Genomic DNA, 14,746 nt, shown 5'->3' on the forward strand with positions numbered 1-14,746 from the left:
TGCCTTCACTGTGACCAAATTCTCCAATATGCACAAGACTGTTCTAAACTCTGTTCTGTTCTACCACTGTCTTTTCCTGTACCAGCACCATGCTGTTTTAAAGACCATAGCTTTATAAAATATCTTGATGTATTGTAGAAGACGTCCTCTTCTTTTTCAAGAATGTCTTGGCTGTTTTTGTACAATTAATGTTTCAGATGAACTTTTGAATTAGCTTTTGAGTAGCATAGATATTGAATCTTCCTCAGCACTCTTTTTTTTAAAAAAATTTATTTATTTATTTTTGGCTGCGTTGGGTCTTCGTTGCTGCATGCGGTCTTTCTCTAGTTGTGGCGAGCGGGGGGCTACTCTTCGTTGTGGTGCACGGGCTTCTCATTGGGTGGCTTCTCTTGTTGCAGAGCATGGGCTCTAGGCACGTGGCCTTCAGTAGTTGTGGCATGCGGGCTTAGTTGCTCCGCGGCATGTGGGATATTCTGGGACCAGGGCTCGAACCCGTGTCCCCTGCATTGGCAGGCGGATTCTTAACCACTGTGCCACCAGAGAAGTCCAAGCACTCTTGTTTATGCCAGGCCCTGGGTGTTCTGAGGAGCCAGGCACTCAGCTGCTGCCCTTGGGAGCTCACAGACTAGCTGGGAAGTGTAACCAAGCAAGAAGTGTAAAGCAACAACAGGAATCTCACGCTATGGGTAACAAAAGCCAAAAGAGTGAGGAGTCCACACGGATGTAAGTGCTGTGAGTTCCATTGTTCCTCTGGCTAGGGAAGTCATGGGAAGCTCAACAGGGGAGATGACATACTGGACTTTGATGAATGTGCAGGAGCAGGACTTCAATAGGTATAAAAGAGAAGAAACGCTTTGAGTTGAGGAAGTCAGAGAACGCTTCTTGGAGAGGGAGACATTTTATTTGAGAGGTAAGAGTTTGCCTGATCCAGAAGATGGGATGAAGGGAGGGATTGCCCTGAGCTGGGAAAGTCGCAAGAAGGATCTCTGAAGACATTTCATCTGGGTTTTGAGTTGGAGGATACTGGAAGAGGCAATTAAATAAAAATGATTTTATTAGAAAAGTAAAACAAGGAGATGACATTTGACCTGGGCTTTCCTGGATGAGTGGGCAATTCTCCAGATCGGAGAGGAGAGGCACCGTCGAGCTGAAGTAGTCACAGAAAAGGCTTTCCAGAGCAAATAAAGAACCTCCTGGCTTCCTGCCCACTCTCCAAGATCCAATATCCAGGAGCTAAGCGTCCCACCGCGTAGACGCTCGGGATTCTGAGCTAGCGGGCCTGCAGTTCCTATTTCCCAGCGTAGGGTAGCGGCGGAAGGGCCTCGGTAGGACTGAGAATCACGTTTGCAGAGCCGGCTAGCAGGGTTGAATGCTTTATGTCGGAATCGACCAATGGGATGGTGGCACCCAGTTGCCAGGGCTACGGAGGGGGGCCGAGCGGAGGAGGGGCCTGAGCGCAGGGGCGGGGTCTGGGCGGGGCTTATATAAGTGAGCGGCGGGCGGAAGGCGGGGCGTGGGGTCGCTGGCTGCTGGGCGGGCGGCAGCAGGCCGCGGGCCCCAAGCCGGGGAAAGCTAGCGAGTGGAGGCGCGGAGGAGCAGTTTCACTCGCTGGGGAGACCTATGGGCCGAAGCCGTGTAAATGCGTTTTAAGGCGAGTGCGGGGGAAAGGCTTGGGGAGCCTCGGGAGCGGGCGCTCTCGGCTCCAGTGCTGACCTGCTCCCTGGCCCCTCTTGTCTCCTCTCAGCAGGGGCCTCGGCTCCACAATTGCCACTCCTCCTCGGGGTGCTGCACAAGTTTCGAGGTCACCGGCGACCCCCCCTAGCAGCGCGCCTGGCTCTGGCCCCCGCGAAGGAGCACGGGGCTTGGTAAGGGGGTTTGGGGGGGGCGGGACCTCGGCCCTGCACTCAGGAGGGCTCACCCGGACAGAACCTCAGCCTTCAGTTCTTGCCCGAGAGCCCGCGGCCATCACCCACCATGTGGATCCCCCATGCACGCTTACCATCCTAGCAAGTCAGGACCAGCCCGGCCCCTCTTTACAAACGGTGAAACTGAGGCTCCGAGAGGGGACGGGGCATACCCAGGGTCACGCAGCAGAGAGCGGACTTGAACTTCAGCTCTCAGGCTGAGACTCCTTGGTGGGACCACCTGCAGCTACTTTAGGTGGGCGCGGTCAGGATGGGGGGGTCACCTGGAAACTTCCCCACTCGGCTTTCCTGCTCCTTCTCTCTCATTCTTTCCCTTTAAACCAAAACCCTAATTTCAGAACTGGAAAGGATCTCCAAAACAATGCATCCATTTTACAGATGTGGAAACTGAGGCTCGGAGAGGCAGTGACATCTAGGCAGATAATGACTTGGCCCAGTCCAGGATTCCTGATCGTCCCCACTCCTCCCAGTGAACCTAAGCTCCCCAGGCTTGTGCTGGGGGCAGGGTGTGACAGGAGTGGGCGCCCTGGCCTGGGGAGGTGAGGGGTGCGGCTGACGCCAGCCCCCCAGCGGCCCCCTCACTCTCCTCCCGCAGTGTGTTGCATACTTTCTAAGGCGCCGGGGGCAGCGGCAGCTCCATCCAGCCCATCGGCTCCTCCTCGGCATGGCTGGCTACCTGAGTGAAGCGGACTTCGTGATGGTGGAGGAGGGCTTCAGCACCCGAGACCTGCTGGAGCAGCTCACTCTGGGGGCCTCACAGTCCACCACGGTGAGGACCTGGGAGTGGGGATGGGTCTTCTGTTCTCCCAGCAGGCTCAGGTGCCTCCTAGGGCCCTCATCTGATTCTTTCATTTATTTGGTATTCATTCCTTTCTATTTGTGAGAGACGTCTCTTTTTTTCTCCAAATTCCTGGTCCTTGCCCCCAAACCTGCCCTCCCTTCATGAACAACACTACCATCATCTACGCAGCCCTCTAGGTCAGAAACCTGGGAGTCCTCACTTCCCCTCCCACACCTGGGCACCCCTAAGCTCTGTGAATCCAGCCTCCTTAAATTACCCTTCAGTGTGTTCTTCTGGGACCTCACTGTGTAGTTTAGGCCTCATCTCTCTAAAACCCCCCTAACCTTTTCCCTGCCTCATCCCACCCCTTCCAACTGTATCACAGCCCTGCTCAAAATCAGAATTCTTTGGCAGTTTCTCACTCCCTACAGGATCCAGGTCAGAACTCCTCTGCCTTCATAGCCCCATTTCTGGCTTTTCCCACGGTATATATTATGCTCCATCAGAGCTGAACTACTCTGCTCATATTTCCCGAGGATTCCATGTGCTCCATTATCACTCCTTTGCCCAGGCTGTTCCCTCTTCCTTTCTCCCAGCCTCTCTTGCCTCTTACCTATTTCTACTCATTACTTATTACTCATCCCTGTCACCTTTTCCTGATTGCCCCAGGCAGATTTTGTACTTTCCTTCTCCATGGCCCCCTCTGCATTTTGTAGAAACTCCTGCTTAGCATTTATTGAATGGGCTTGTAATTGCTTAAGGGGTTCTTTTGCAGACCCAAGCATACTTAGCATACTTGCATAGGTATGCTTGGTCAGACACCAAGTGGGCATCAGTAAAAAAGTGTTGCATAAAAGGGAAACTGAGTCCCAGAAACGGTTTAATTAATGTGGTCTCACCAATGGCCTCATATGTGTTCAACCCTCAGTAAACAGTTGTCCTCAGGCATGGGTTGCAGTGGCAGTGGGACTACTTCAAGGCTTCATTGAACACCTAAATGTGAAAGGCAGTGGCTGTAGGCTGTGGGTCTTCAAGGAATTTATTTTTTTTCTGGAGAAGACAGATGTCTATATACACAGAGCTCTGATACTTTGGAAGCATGTGCAAAATGCAGTGGGAGCATTAAAGGTGGAGTTGCCTTATTGGTTTGGGGGAAGGTGACATTTCAGTTGAAACTTGAAGGTGGATTAGGAACTTGCCAGACACATGTGGGGGAAGGATATTCTACATGGAGGACATGGTGGGAGTAAAGGCTGGGAGGTGGAAAATGATCTAGGATAGAGCTGGAGTTTGAGCTGAAGTGAGGGAAGGGACTGGAGCTGGATCACAGAGCCTCGAATGTCCTGTAGACTTGGGGATCCCCAGAGAATTTTAGAGCAGGGTACTTGGGAGGACCGTGGATGGCATGCACTAGGAGGAAGCTGGGTGGGCTCATATTCACCCTTCTTGTTGTGCAGGAAGAGGTCGCTGCCTTCTTTGTGGCCGACCTGGGTGCTGTAGTGAGAAAGCACTTCTGCTTTCTGAAGTGCCTGCCGCGAGTCCGACCCTTTTACGCTGTCAAGTGCAACAGCAGCCCGGGCGTGCTGAAGGTCCTGGCTGAGCTAGGACTGGGCTTCAGCTGTGCCAACAAGGTGAGCTCCTGCCCCCCACCTGCACACTGACCCTCACTGCCTACTGAACACCTGCATGGCCCGGCTGCAGCTGCTGTGGGTGGACCTGGTGAAGCAGGAGTGACCTGTAATTGGCCCCTGCCCTCTGGGAGGGGTGTAAGGGATGAGGGTGGAATTTGCCAGCCTTGAAGTTCCACATTGGAACCATGTGTGACCCTGGGTAGGTGGGTCACCTTTTTAATGGAGATTTTCAAACTTCTTGGCATAGAGCTATATGTGGTATTCTTCTAATTAAAACAAAACAAAAACACCATTTTATCATTGGTTTTATTTTTTTCTTTTATAATATTAATAACGTGTGACTGTACATTTTCTTAACTAATCCTTGTAGAGTTTTGTTGTTGCCAGTTCTGCTGCCTTTCTGATTTGATTAATGCTGTTGTCTTAATTCCCTCCTGCTCTCTTTAGATTTGTTTATTACTGTCATTCTCTATTCATTGAACTCTTGCAGTGTGCTAGACACTGTGCTAGGTAGGGCTGGCAATACAGTGTTGAGTAAAACAGACTCTATTGTCCTTGAGTTGAATACACGGCTTATCTATTTCCATTCTGTTCTTACTTGATAAGTCTTTTAGCTATAGAGTTTCCTCAGAGTACAGCTTTGGACATAGTTATTCATTCAGCAACATTTATTGAGCACCTACTGGGGGGTCAAGTACTTTTCTAGGTGGGGATTTAGCAAGTGAACAAAACAAAAAAGGTCCCTTCATGGAGCTTGCTTTCTAAAGAACAAACAAGTTAAACAATGAAAGTCTATGGTATTTTAGATGGTAAATGCTGTGGAGAAAATTAAAGAGGGAAAGGGAAGTAGGGAAGAGACCTGGATGTCAGGAAAGAGGATTGTACTTTTAGATGGTTTGGCCAGGGAAGGCGTCACTGAAATTTGAACACAGATCTGAAGGAAGCAAAGGATCCAAGCCAGGTGGATAACCAGGGGAAGAGCATTCCAGGCAGAGGGACCAGCAAGTGCAAAGGTCCTGAGGTGGGAGCAAGCCTGTGGGCATTGGTTTGTGATATTGTTATTACAGTTATTTTTAAATGTTTAGTAATGATTGTTTTGAGGGGGAATCCCTTTTAAACCCTGGTCAGCAATATAGCTGGGTGTTGTGAGGAGGATTCTAGAAAGGGATCTGGAGGAGACAGGAGGAGAGCTCATCTGGGTAGGAGGCTGGAGGGATTCCAGGTGGGAGAGAGGTGCACACCATGGTGAATGGTTGGAACGAGCAGGTTCACCTTTATCAGAGACACATGTTAGTGTCCTTAGTGGTAGATGAGTCTCCCTCATGTCACCTGTGAAGCCCCTTTACATCAGCTCTTGTTTTGCACACCTGGTTTCATAAAGGGATGAAGCCCCACATAAAGCCCCATGGAGTGCCTAGGGGAAGAGATTGCCGTTTTGCAGTTGAGGAACTGGGGGTCAGCTTCACACAGCTTGCTGGTAGCAGAGCCAAGACTTGCCCCCTGCAGCATGCCGGGTCTCTGCTCTGACCGAGGAGGAAGGGGACCCTTTTCCAGCCCCCTTGGTCTAGGGGTGAAGAACAGGACCGAACCTCACTGACTAGAGTCCTCTGCTTCTGGAAACCCAGAGGTGGGGCCCTGTGCTGGCCCTCAAGACTCAGGACTGGCCTCCAAAGGGCAGAGTTGTGGGGTGTAGGGCTTAGAAGTCTGGTGGGGGTCGTTTGCTGAGGGCTCCTGTTGTGTCAGGTGCTTTGCCAAGCATTTTCTGTACATGATCTCATTTGACTCTTGAAACAACCCTGTGAGGTAATTATTATCACCGTGATTTTGACAACAGCCCCATGAGGAAGCAGTTAGTGTATAAGGAAAGGAGGCACAGAGGTTTGTGGGATGCCCTGGGAAGGGGCCGCTTGAGTATGGCAAGGGGTCTCTGACTTTATCACTGCTGTCTTTGCCAAGATCCCCGGGGAGGGGATGGCAGAGCTGAGACCCCTCCCGGTAGGTGGCATCATGTGGCCCTTGGGTGCATTTCCTGAGAGGTGGCACAGCTTTTCTTGGAAGGCCGAGGCTGCCCTCTTCTGGTTGGCTGGAGCTGGTGGCCACTCTGTACAGCACCATGCTTTGGCGGCCACTGACCTAGGGTCAGGCATGAGCTGGGGCTGGGTGTACAGATATGCATCAGACAGGCTCCAGGGTCAAGGGCACCAGCCACGCCTTACACGGGGCTCTGGTCCACCCACCCACCTTCCCAAGGACCTTATGTCATCTCTCCTACCCCATCCCTTGCCCTCTCTGGCTGTCTCCCTCAGCATCCTCCCATCTTAAAATGCCTTCTCTGGACACCACATCGTCCCCCAGCCCAATCCCTTGCTCTCTCTTCATGGCCAAACTGAGTTGTCTACACTTGCCTGTCTGCAGTCACTTGTCTCTTTCCCTTAGCACCCACTCCTTAAGCCACTGCTTCCCGACCTCCACTCATCATTCCAAGGAATCTCCTCTTGCCAACGTCCCCAGCAATCTCCAGGATCCAGTGAGCACTTTATTCTAAACATTCATTTTGAATTATTCAAATAATACGTTGATTCATCTGCAAAAAAAAAGTAGAACGTCAGCTTTATGTCTCCAGAGATAATCAACATTCTGAGTTTGAGCTTGGTGGCTACATGGTATTTGAAAAATACTTACAAATATGATCCATAGGAAACATAGAAAATATCTTGCGATTTTGTAACAAAATATAAGATGTTCACGTGGTAGGTATTGTGCCACATAGCTTTATTTTTATTTTTTTAATAAATTATTTATTTATTTATTGGCTGCGTTTGGTATTCATTGCTGCGCGTGGGCTATCTCTAGTTGTGGCGAGTGGGGCTACTCTTTGTTGCGGTGTGCAGGCTTCTCCTTGGGGTGGCTTCTCTTGTTGCAGAGCACGAGCTCTAGGAGCGCAGGCTTCAGTAGTTGTGGCGCGTGGGCTCTAGAGCGCACGCTCAGTAGTTGTGGTGTACTGCACGGGCTTAGTTGCTCCACGGCATGTGGGATCTTCCCGGACCAGGGCTCGAACCCATGTGCCTTGCATTGGCAGGTGGATTCTTAACCACTGCGCCACCAGGGAAGTCCCTTACAATAGCTTTAAGCTCAGCAGATTTTGGAGATCTGTCCATGTTGATGCTTTTAGACCTTGTAGGGGACAGTCCTTGGTCCTCCTAGCTTTTGATCTCACCATGAAAAGTGTGTGTGTGTGTGTGTGTGTGTGTGTGTGTGGTGGGAACACTTAAAGTGAGATCTACCCTCAGAAATTTTTAAGTGTTTAATAAGGAATTGTTAAGTATAGGCACCATGTTGTATAGCAGATCTCTAGAACTGATTCCTCTTGCAGAACTGACACTTTATACCCATTGAGTAGCAACTCCCCATTTGAAACATTCTTTTTTTGTTTTTTTAGTATTTTTTAAATTTAGTTTTTAAATTTATTTTTTATTGAAGTATAGTTGAATTACAATTTTGTGTTAATTACTGCTGAACAGCAAAGTGACTCAGTTATACATATATATACATTCTTTTTCATATTCTTTTCCGTTATGGTTTATCACAGGATACTGAATAGAGTTCCTGTGCTATATAGCAGGACCTTGTTTATCCATTCTATATATACCAGTTTCCATCTGCTAATCCCAAACTCCCAATCCATCGCTCTCCTACCCACCCTCCCCCTTGGCAACCACCGGTCTATCCTCTATGTCCCCGATTCTATTTCTGTTTCATAGATAGGTTCATTTGTGTCATATTTTAGATTCCACATATAAGTGATAATCATATGGTATTTGTCTTTCTCTTTCTGACTTACTTCACTTGGTATGATAATCTCTAGTTGCATCCATTGAAACACATTCTTTTTAAAAACACAGGCCTAGCCTAGGATATTGTGGGTTGGGTTCCAGACCACTACAGTAAAGTGAAGATCACAATAAAGTGAGTCACATGAATTTTTTGGTTTCCCAGTGCATATAAAAGTTATGCTTACACTATACTGTAGTCTATTAAGTGTGCAATAGCATTATGTCTAAAAAAATACTTTAAGTAAAATGTACATACCTTAAGTAAAAAATATTTTCTTGCTAAAAAATGCTAACCATCATCTGAACCATCAGCAAGTCGTAATCTTTTTTGCTGGTGGAGGGTCTTGCCTCAATGTTGATGGCTGCTGACTGCTCAGGGCGGTGGTTGCTGAAGTGTGGGGTGGCAGTTTCTTAAGAGAAGACTCTTCGTTTCACTTGAATACCTAGAGGTCATTGTAGGGTTATTAACTGGCCTAATTTCAATATGGTTGTGTTGTTGTATGTCAGGGAATAGGGAGGCCCAAAGAGCGGGAGGGAGATGGGGAATGGCTGAGGGGTGGAGCAGTCAGAACACACATTTATCCATTAAGTTCACTGTATGGGCATATGGGCGTGGTTCGTGACCCCAAAACAATGACAATAGTAACATCAAAGATCACTGATCACAGATCACCATAACAAATACAGTAACACTGAAAACGTCTGAAATATCGCAAGAATTACCAAAATGTGACACAGAGACGTGAAGTGAGCAAACACTGCTGGAAAAATGGTGCCAATAGACTTGCTTGATGCAGGGTTGCCACAAACCTTCAATGTGTAAAAATTGCAATATCTGCAAAGCACTACAGAGTGAGGCGAAATAAAATGAGGTATGCTTGTACTCAACAACAACACGTGCTCTTGGTTTTAAAGACTTTAGAAACATATCCAGTGAAAGTGGACGCTGCTGGGAGCCTGCTCCACCCTCCTGGGGTGCCTCTGACAGTGGAGAGGTCTCCTTCTGCACAGATGTGAATTGCAAGACAGGGTTTGCTTTGACAGGAATGGCATAAGAAACCTCTGCGTTGTTCTGCTTCTTCTGGAGATGCTCTCTCCTCCCCTCTCTGCCAGTCCTGTGCTGGCTCTTCCTGCTCTCTAACTGGGAGAGTTCCTCTGGATTCCGGCTCAGGCTCCCTTCTCTTACAAACTCTCTGTCTTTGTAGGGGATTTCATCTCCTCCCATGGCTTCAAATACCCCTAATATGCCACCACCTCCCCTGTTTTGATCTCCAGCCCAGACCCTATGTATCCAGGTGCTGACTTGTTGCCACAGGATACCTGGAACCCAGTGTGTTCAAATGCACTCATGATCTTCCCCTTGAGAGGGGCCCCTGGGCCTGCTGGGCGAGGAGTCCCCCTCAGACATCTAACCCCAGATCCCCACGTGCAGTCCCTCACCAAGTTTGCCAGCCATGCCTACAGATGACACCACCCCCCTTTCTATGCAGCCTGTCCTGTTTCCCAGGGAGGTTGTGACTGTCTCCCAGAATTCTCCTAGGCCCTTCCTTGGTCCATTTTCACACGGTAGCCAGAGTGACATGCATTTAGACCTTGCATTCAAAAAATGCCCATCTGATCATGTCCTTTTCCCTCTTGAGAACCCTCAAACTGTTTCCCACCACTGGCAGGGTCAAATATAAATCACATCAGCCTTCTTGGTCTCCCTGTTGGCTCTGCCTGCATCCCTCCAAGCTCATCGTCCCCCACGGTGGTCACCCTGCCCAGGCCACCCCAGCGTTCTCTGTTCCTCCCCCAGGCTGAGTACATTCTTGCCTCAGAACCTCCGCACAGGCCACTTCTCCTACCAGAAACATTCTTTCCTTCCCTTTCAGCCTGGACCAGGCCTCCTATGGGGCTCAGCTTAAATTTCTTTCTTTCTTTTTTTTTTTTAAATTGAAGTATAGTTGATTTACAGTACTGTGTTAGTTTCAGGTGTACAGCAAAGTGGTTCAGTTATTCATATATATGTATATATCTATATTCTTTTTTTCAGTTCTTTTCTATTATAGTTTATTATAAGATACTGAATATAGTTCCCTGTGCTATACAGTAAATCCTTGTTGTTTACCTGTTTTATATGCAGAAGTATGCATCTGTCAATCCCATACTCCCAGTTTATTCCTCCCTCCCTTCCTTCCCCTTTGGAAGCCATAAGTTTGTTTTCTGTATCTGTGAGTCTGTTTCTGTTTTGTAAATAAATTCATTTGTATCATATTTTAGATTCTACATATAAGTGATATCATATGGTATTTGTCTTTCTCTGACTTATTTCACTTAGTATGATAATCTCTAGGTCCATCCACATTGCTGCAAATGACAGAATTTCATTTTTTTATGGCTGAGTAATATTCCATTGTGTGTGTGTATGTGTGTTTTTATATATATATATATATATATATATATATATATATATACACCACATCCTCTTTATCCATTCATCTGTTGATGGACACTTAGGTTGCTTCCATGTCTTGGCTATTGTAATGGTGCTGCTGTGAACATTGGGGTGCATGTATCTTTTCAAATTAGAGCTTTTGTCCTTTCCAGATATATGCCCAGGAGTGAGATTGCTAGATCATATGGTAACTCTATTTCCAGTTTGTTAAGGAACCTCCGTACTGTTTTCCATAGTGGCTGCACCAATTTACATTCCCACCAACAGTGTAGGAGGGTTCCCTTTTCTCCACACCTCCTCCTCAGCTTAAATTTCTGACCTTCAGAAAGCTGTCCGTCACCCCCTCACATCCAGGTTTCCCCATCCCACATTCTCTAGTATCCCGTACTTTTTCTCCATGGCTCTTATCCATTTGTAATCCTATTATTATTCAGTGTTCATTCATTCCTCCCCTTCTTTCGCATCTGCCTGAAACCTCCACAGGGTCAGAGACCCTGTCTGCTTTACTCACCACTTGTTTTCATTAGCACTTGTCTCAAAGCCTGGCAACTCAATAGATGCTCGAGACACACTTGCCAATTCAGCATCAAGGTGTCTTCTCCACTGAAGTGCTGTGGTTAAGAGCTGGTGTGCTAAAGTCGGACGGTCCTGGGTTAGAATTCTAGCAGTGCCACTTGTAAGCCGTGTGACTTTGGACAAGTCACTTAAGGCCTCTCTGAGCCTCTGTTTCCTGCCTCATAAGATTAATATGGCGATGAAATGAGAATGTCTATAAAATATTTAATGCAATGGCTGGCATACAGTAATCCTTTAATGAATGACAATGGTTATTACTTAAATAATTTTAATCAAAGCTAAACCACAGGTCCCCAAAGTGTTACCATTGCTGCTTCCTCTCACCTCTTGGGTGAGGCAGGGAGCAAAACCACATTTTCATAACTGCTCAGACGTGGGGTCTTTGGAAGCAAGCTGTGATGACAGCAGTTCCAGCTCTGGAGGTGGACCTTTGTGTCTCCCTCTGCTACTCACTGGCTGTGTCACCAAGGCAAGTGGGTTTCTTTGAACTCAATTTGTCCTCTGCAAAATGTGGCCGATAAATATTTCATAGGATAGTTATAGGCATTGCATGAGATAATGCACATAAATACCTCGTGCTGAAAAGTTGCTACGTTAAAATTACAGTCTTATTACAAACTTGGGATGGCTAAAGATGGCCCTGTGTCTCCTACCGTGCTTCCAAACTGCCACCTTCTTAATCATGGAGGGTCAGGCTTGAGTTTGAAAGTTGGTTCTGCCTCCTACTTGCTGCATAGCCTCTCTGAGCATGTTTCCTTCTCTATAGAATGGAGCTAATACCATCTGGTGGCGTATTGTAAGGAGTCAATAAAAGAGTGACTCTAAAGCAAGGGTTGGGGACTTCCCTGGCAGTCCAGTGACTAGGACCCTGCGCTTCCACTGCAGGGGGCACGGGTTTGATCCCTGGTCGGGGAGCTAAGATCCCACAAGGTGTGCGGCGAGGCCAAATAAATAAATAAATACATACATACATACATAAATAAATAAGTAAAGCAAGGGTTGGCAAACAATGGGTGGTGGGACTTGTAGAGTTTTATTGGACCACAGCCATGCTCATTCTCTTATGCGTTATCTGTGGCTGCTTTGGTGCTACAAAGACATTTGAGTAGTTGTACAGAAACTATATGGCCCACAAAGCCTAAAATATTTACTCTCTGGCCCTTCATGGAAAAAGTTTGCCGACACCTGATGTAAAGCCTCTCATTCAGTGCCTGCTTGTGGTCGGTGCTCTGTGACCATGGTTGCTTTCACCATCATCATCATCGTTGTCTGGACCATTAATGCAGCAATCAGGTGGAGCACCGTTCTGGAAAGGTGAGGAAGAGGAGGCCCTGTGGGGAGAGGGCCTTGCTGGAGCCACCCAGCACCATGCCATGCACAGAGCAGGTGTGTGGATGTTGGATGACCTGTGTCAAAAAGACTATTGGTCTGGTGAACTTTCTAACACATCAAGTGATAGTCTCTAAACATTTAAATCTGCCAGGAAAATGTGTCAGAAACCTGTTTTCAGGGCTACCATGAATCTGTAGAGTGCCTTTGTGTGAATTAGAAAATGTATCCTTTCCTTAAGACACTTAATCGTTGTAAATAAATATACTGATTTTGTTAGAGCAAGCTGCTTTACTGTTAGGAAGTCGTAATAAACATACAAATCTACCATGTATTCTCTGAACGGGACCCCTCCCTCCCTAGGATTGTGCAGTAAACCACCCACACAGCTGTACATGGCAGCCCTGCCTGTCAATGGTGAACCAGCGTGCGTCCTGATTTTTGTATACCTGTTGTCTAAAAGTGAGGCCCACTTTTTATGGACCTCCCCAGGCACAGCCATGACTTTGCGCCTCATCTGTGCTTCCTTGGCCTCTGTGGGCCCAGCAGGCTTTGGTGCTTCCTCACCACCACCTTTGGGATCCCACAGGCAGAGATGGAGTTGGTCCAGCATATTGGTGTCCTCGCCAGTAAGATCATCTACGCCAACCCCTGTAAGCAAATTGCACACATCAAGTATGCTGCCAAGCATGGGGTCCGGCTGCTGAGCTTTGACAACGAGATGGAGCTGGCAAAGGTGGTAAAAAGCCACCCCAGTGCCAAGTAAGCTGAGAAGCACTCATGTGGGAGGCTGGGCTGCGTGTGAGGGCAGAGGGAGTGGGAGGAATGGGGCCGGGGCTGAGGACCCTGCCTTGGACCCGGTCAGAGTCACAGGAGGTTGGGGCAGGCACTCCTGGACTGGATCCAGGATGTAGAGCCTGACTAGGACAGAGGTAGAAATGATGGATTACAGGCCAGGCAGAGCAAAGCCCACGGTACTACGGAGGTCAAAGTCACGGCAGAGGAAGCAAGAGGGGGTGGTTGGGAAAGTTTCACAGAGGAGGTGGCATTTAAGGAGGGCATTGAGGAGTGACCAGCATCTGGGGAGGGCATAAACAGTGTGTCAGAGTGAACTGTGTGAGCAAACGCATGGAGGCCAGAAGCAGCATGGGGCATTTGAGGGATAAGCAGAAATTTGGTGTGGCTGGAACATACCATGTGCAAGGGGAGAAGGAGAAGTGAATGACGCTTGTCACAGGGCAGGGACCCCAACGCACGTGGGCTTTGGGAGGGGTCAGAGCTGGACATCTTACTCAGGCTGTGCCTCTTACCTGGTCCCTGGACACCCTGGGGAGCCAGATGGCGGGCCACTCTAGTTCACCCGAAGCAGCTTCCATTTTGTCTGTTTTACATATTGGGGATATTGGGGTTCTCAATAAGACTGTGTTTAAAAAATGTTCCCCCCGATACAAGAGAAGTTGGAAAAGCCTGGCTGGTGTTAAGGCTGATTCGGAGAAGTGGGGCTGCCCAGAGGAGAACTGGTGAGGTTGGGACCAAGGCAGGGCCCCAGGGAAGGGCCCAGGGACATTTAGGGAATGGACTGGACAGGACTCAGAGGCTGACTGGCTGTGCAGGGAGAGGAAGGGGTCCAGGGGCTTGTGGGGTTGGGTAGCTCTGAGCCGTGAGGGTTCACGCCCCTTGACTTAGAGAAGGCTTGGTCGGGGGCGGGGTGGGGGGTGAGGCCTGGCGCCCCCCACAGAGGTGCTGCGTGTCTCCTCAGGATGGTTCTGTGCATTGCCACCGATGACTCCCACTCCCGGAGCCGCCTGAGCCTCACGTTCGGAGTGTCGCTGCAATCCTGCAGACACCTGCTTGAAGATGCCAAGAGGAACCACGTAGAGGTGGTGGGTGTGAGGTGAGTGCCCAGGAGCCCCGCCATCACCACCCACGCCCGCTGCCCACTGCCTCTTTCCCAGGACTTAATCAACTCTGTGTGAGACCTCCCTCAGTGTCTCCAAGGAGGGCCTGTCCCTGGGCCTAGAATTCTGCCATTTGAGAGCTTCCTCCCTTTGGAAAGAAGGTTTGGAGTGTCCCACTGCCCCAACCCCACAGTCTGCAGAAGGTCCTGTCCCAGGAGGGTCCAGGAGGGACCTGGCTTTGCAGGAGTTTTCCCAGCCTGAGGCCAAATGTCGTCCAGGCACACCTTGGCTCTGCCTCTTTTCTGGTAGGGGATATGGAAGAAGCAAGAACTATGA

The 14,746-nt window shown here is 48.7% G+C and overlaps 1 protein-coding gene across 5 annotated transcripts in view; it reads left to right on the forward strand.

Annotated features, from left to right (window-relative positions):
- The first annotated feature begins 1,516 nt into the window (after positions 1-1,516).
- AZIN2 (antizyme inhibitor 2) overlaps positions 1,517-14,746 on the forward strand; it is a 44,756-nt gene continuing 31,526 nt past the window's right edge. For 2 of the 5 annotated variants that reach the window (XM_057556210.1, XM_057556229.1), the window contains exons 1-4: positions 1,749-1,865; positions 2,521-2,694; positions 13,102-13,274; positions 14,272-14,406. In XM_057556210.1, the coding sequence (XP_057412193.1) occupies positions 2,590-2,694; positions 13,102-13,274; positions 14,272-14,406 (413 nt within the window). In that variant the 5' untranslated portion in view covers positions 1,749-1,865; positions 2,521-2,589. Of the gene's footprint in view, positions 1,652-1,744; positions 1,866-2,520; positions 2,695-4,163; positions 4,338-13,101; positions 13,275-14,271; positions 14,407-14,746 lie in introns of those variants that run through there. The other 3 variants (XM_057556214.1, XM_057556218.1, XM_057556202.1) reach the window with 3 other exon arrangements.

This window comes from Balaenoptera acutorostrata, chromosome 1 (genome assembly GCF_949987535.1).
Source record: "Balaenoptera acutorostrata chromosome 1, mBalAcu1.1, whole genome shotgun sequence".
NCBI classification, from domain to species: domain Eukaryota; kingdom Metazoa; phylum Chordata; class Mammalia; order Artiodactyla; family Balaenopteridae; genus Balaenoptera; species Balaenoptera acutorostrata.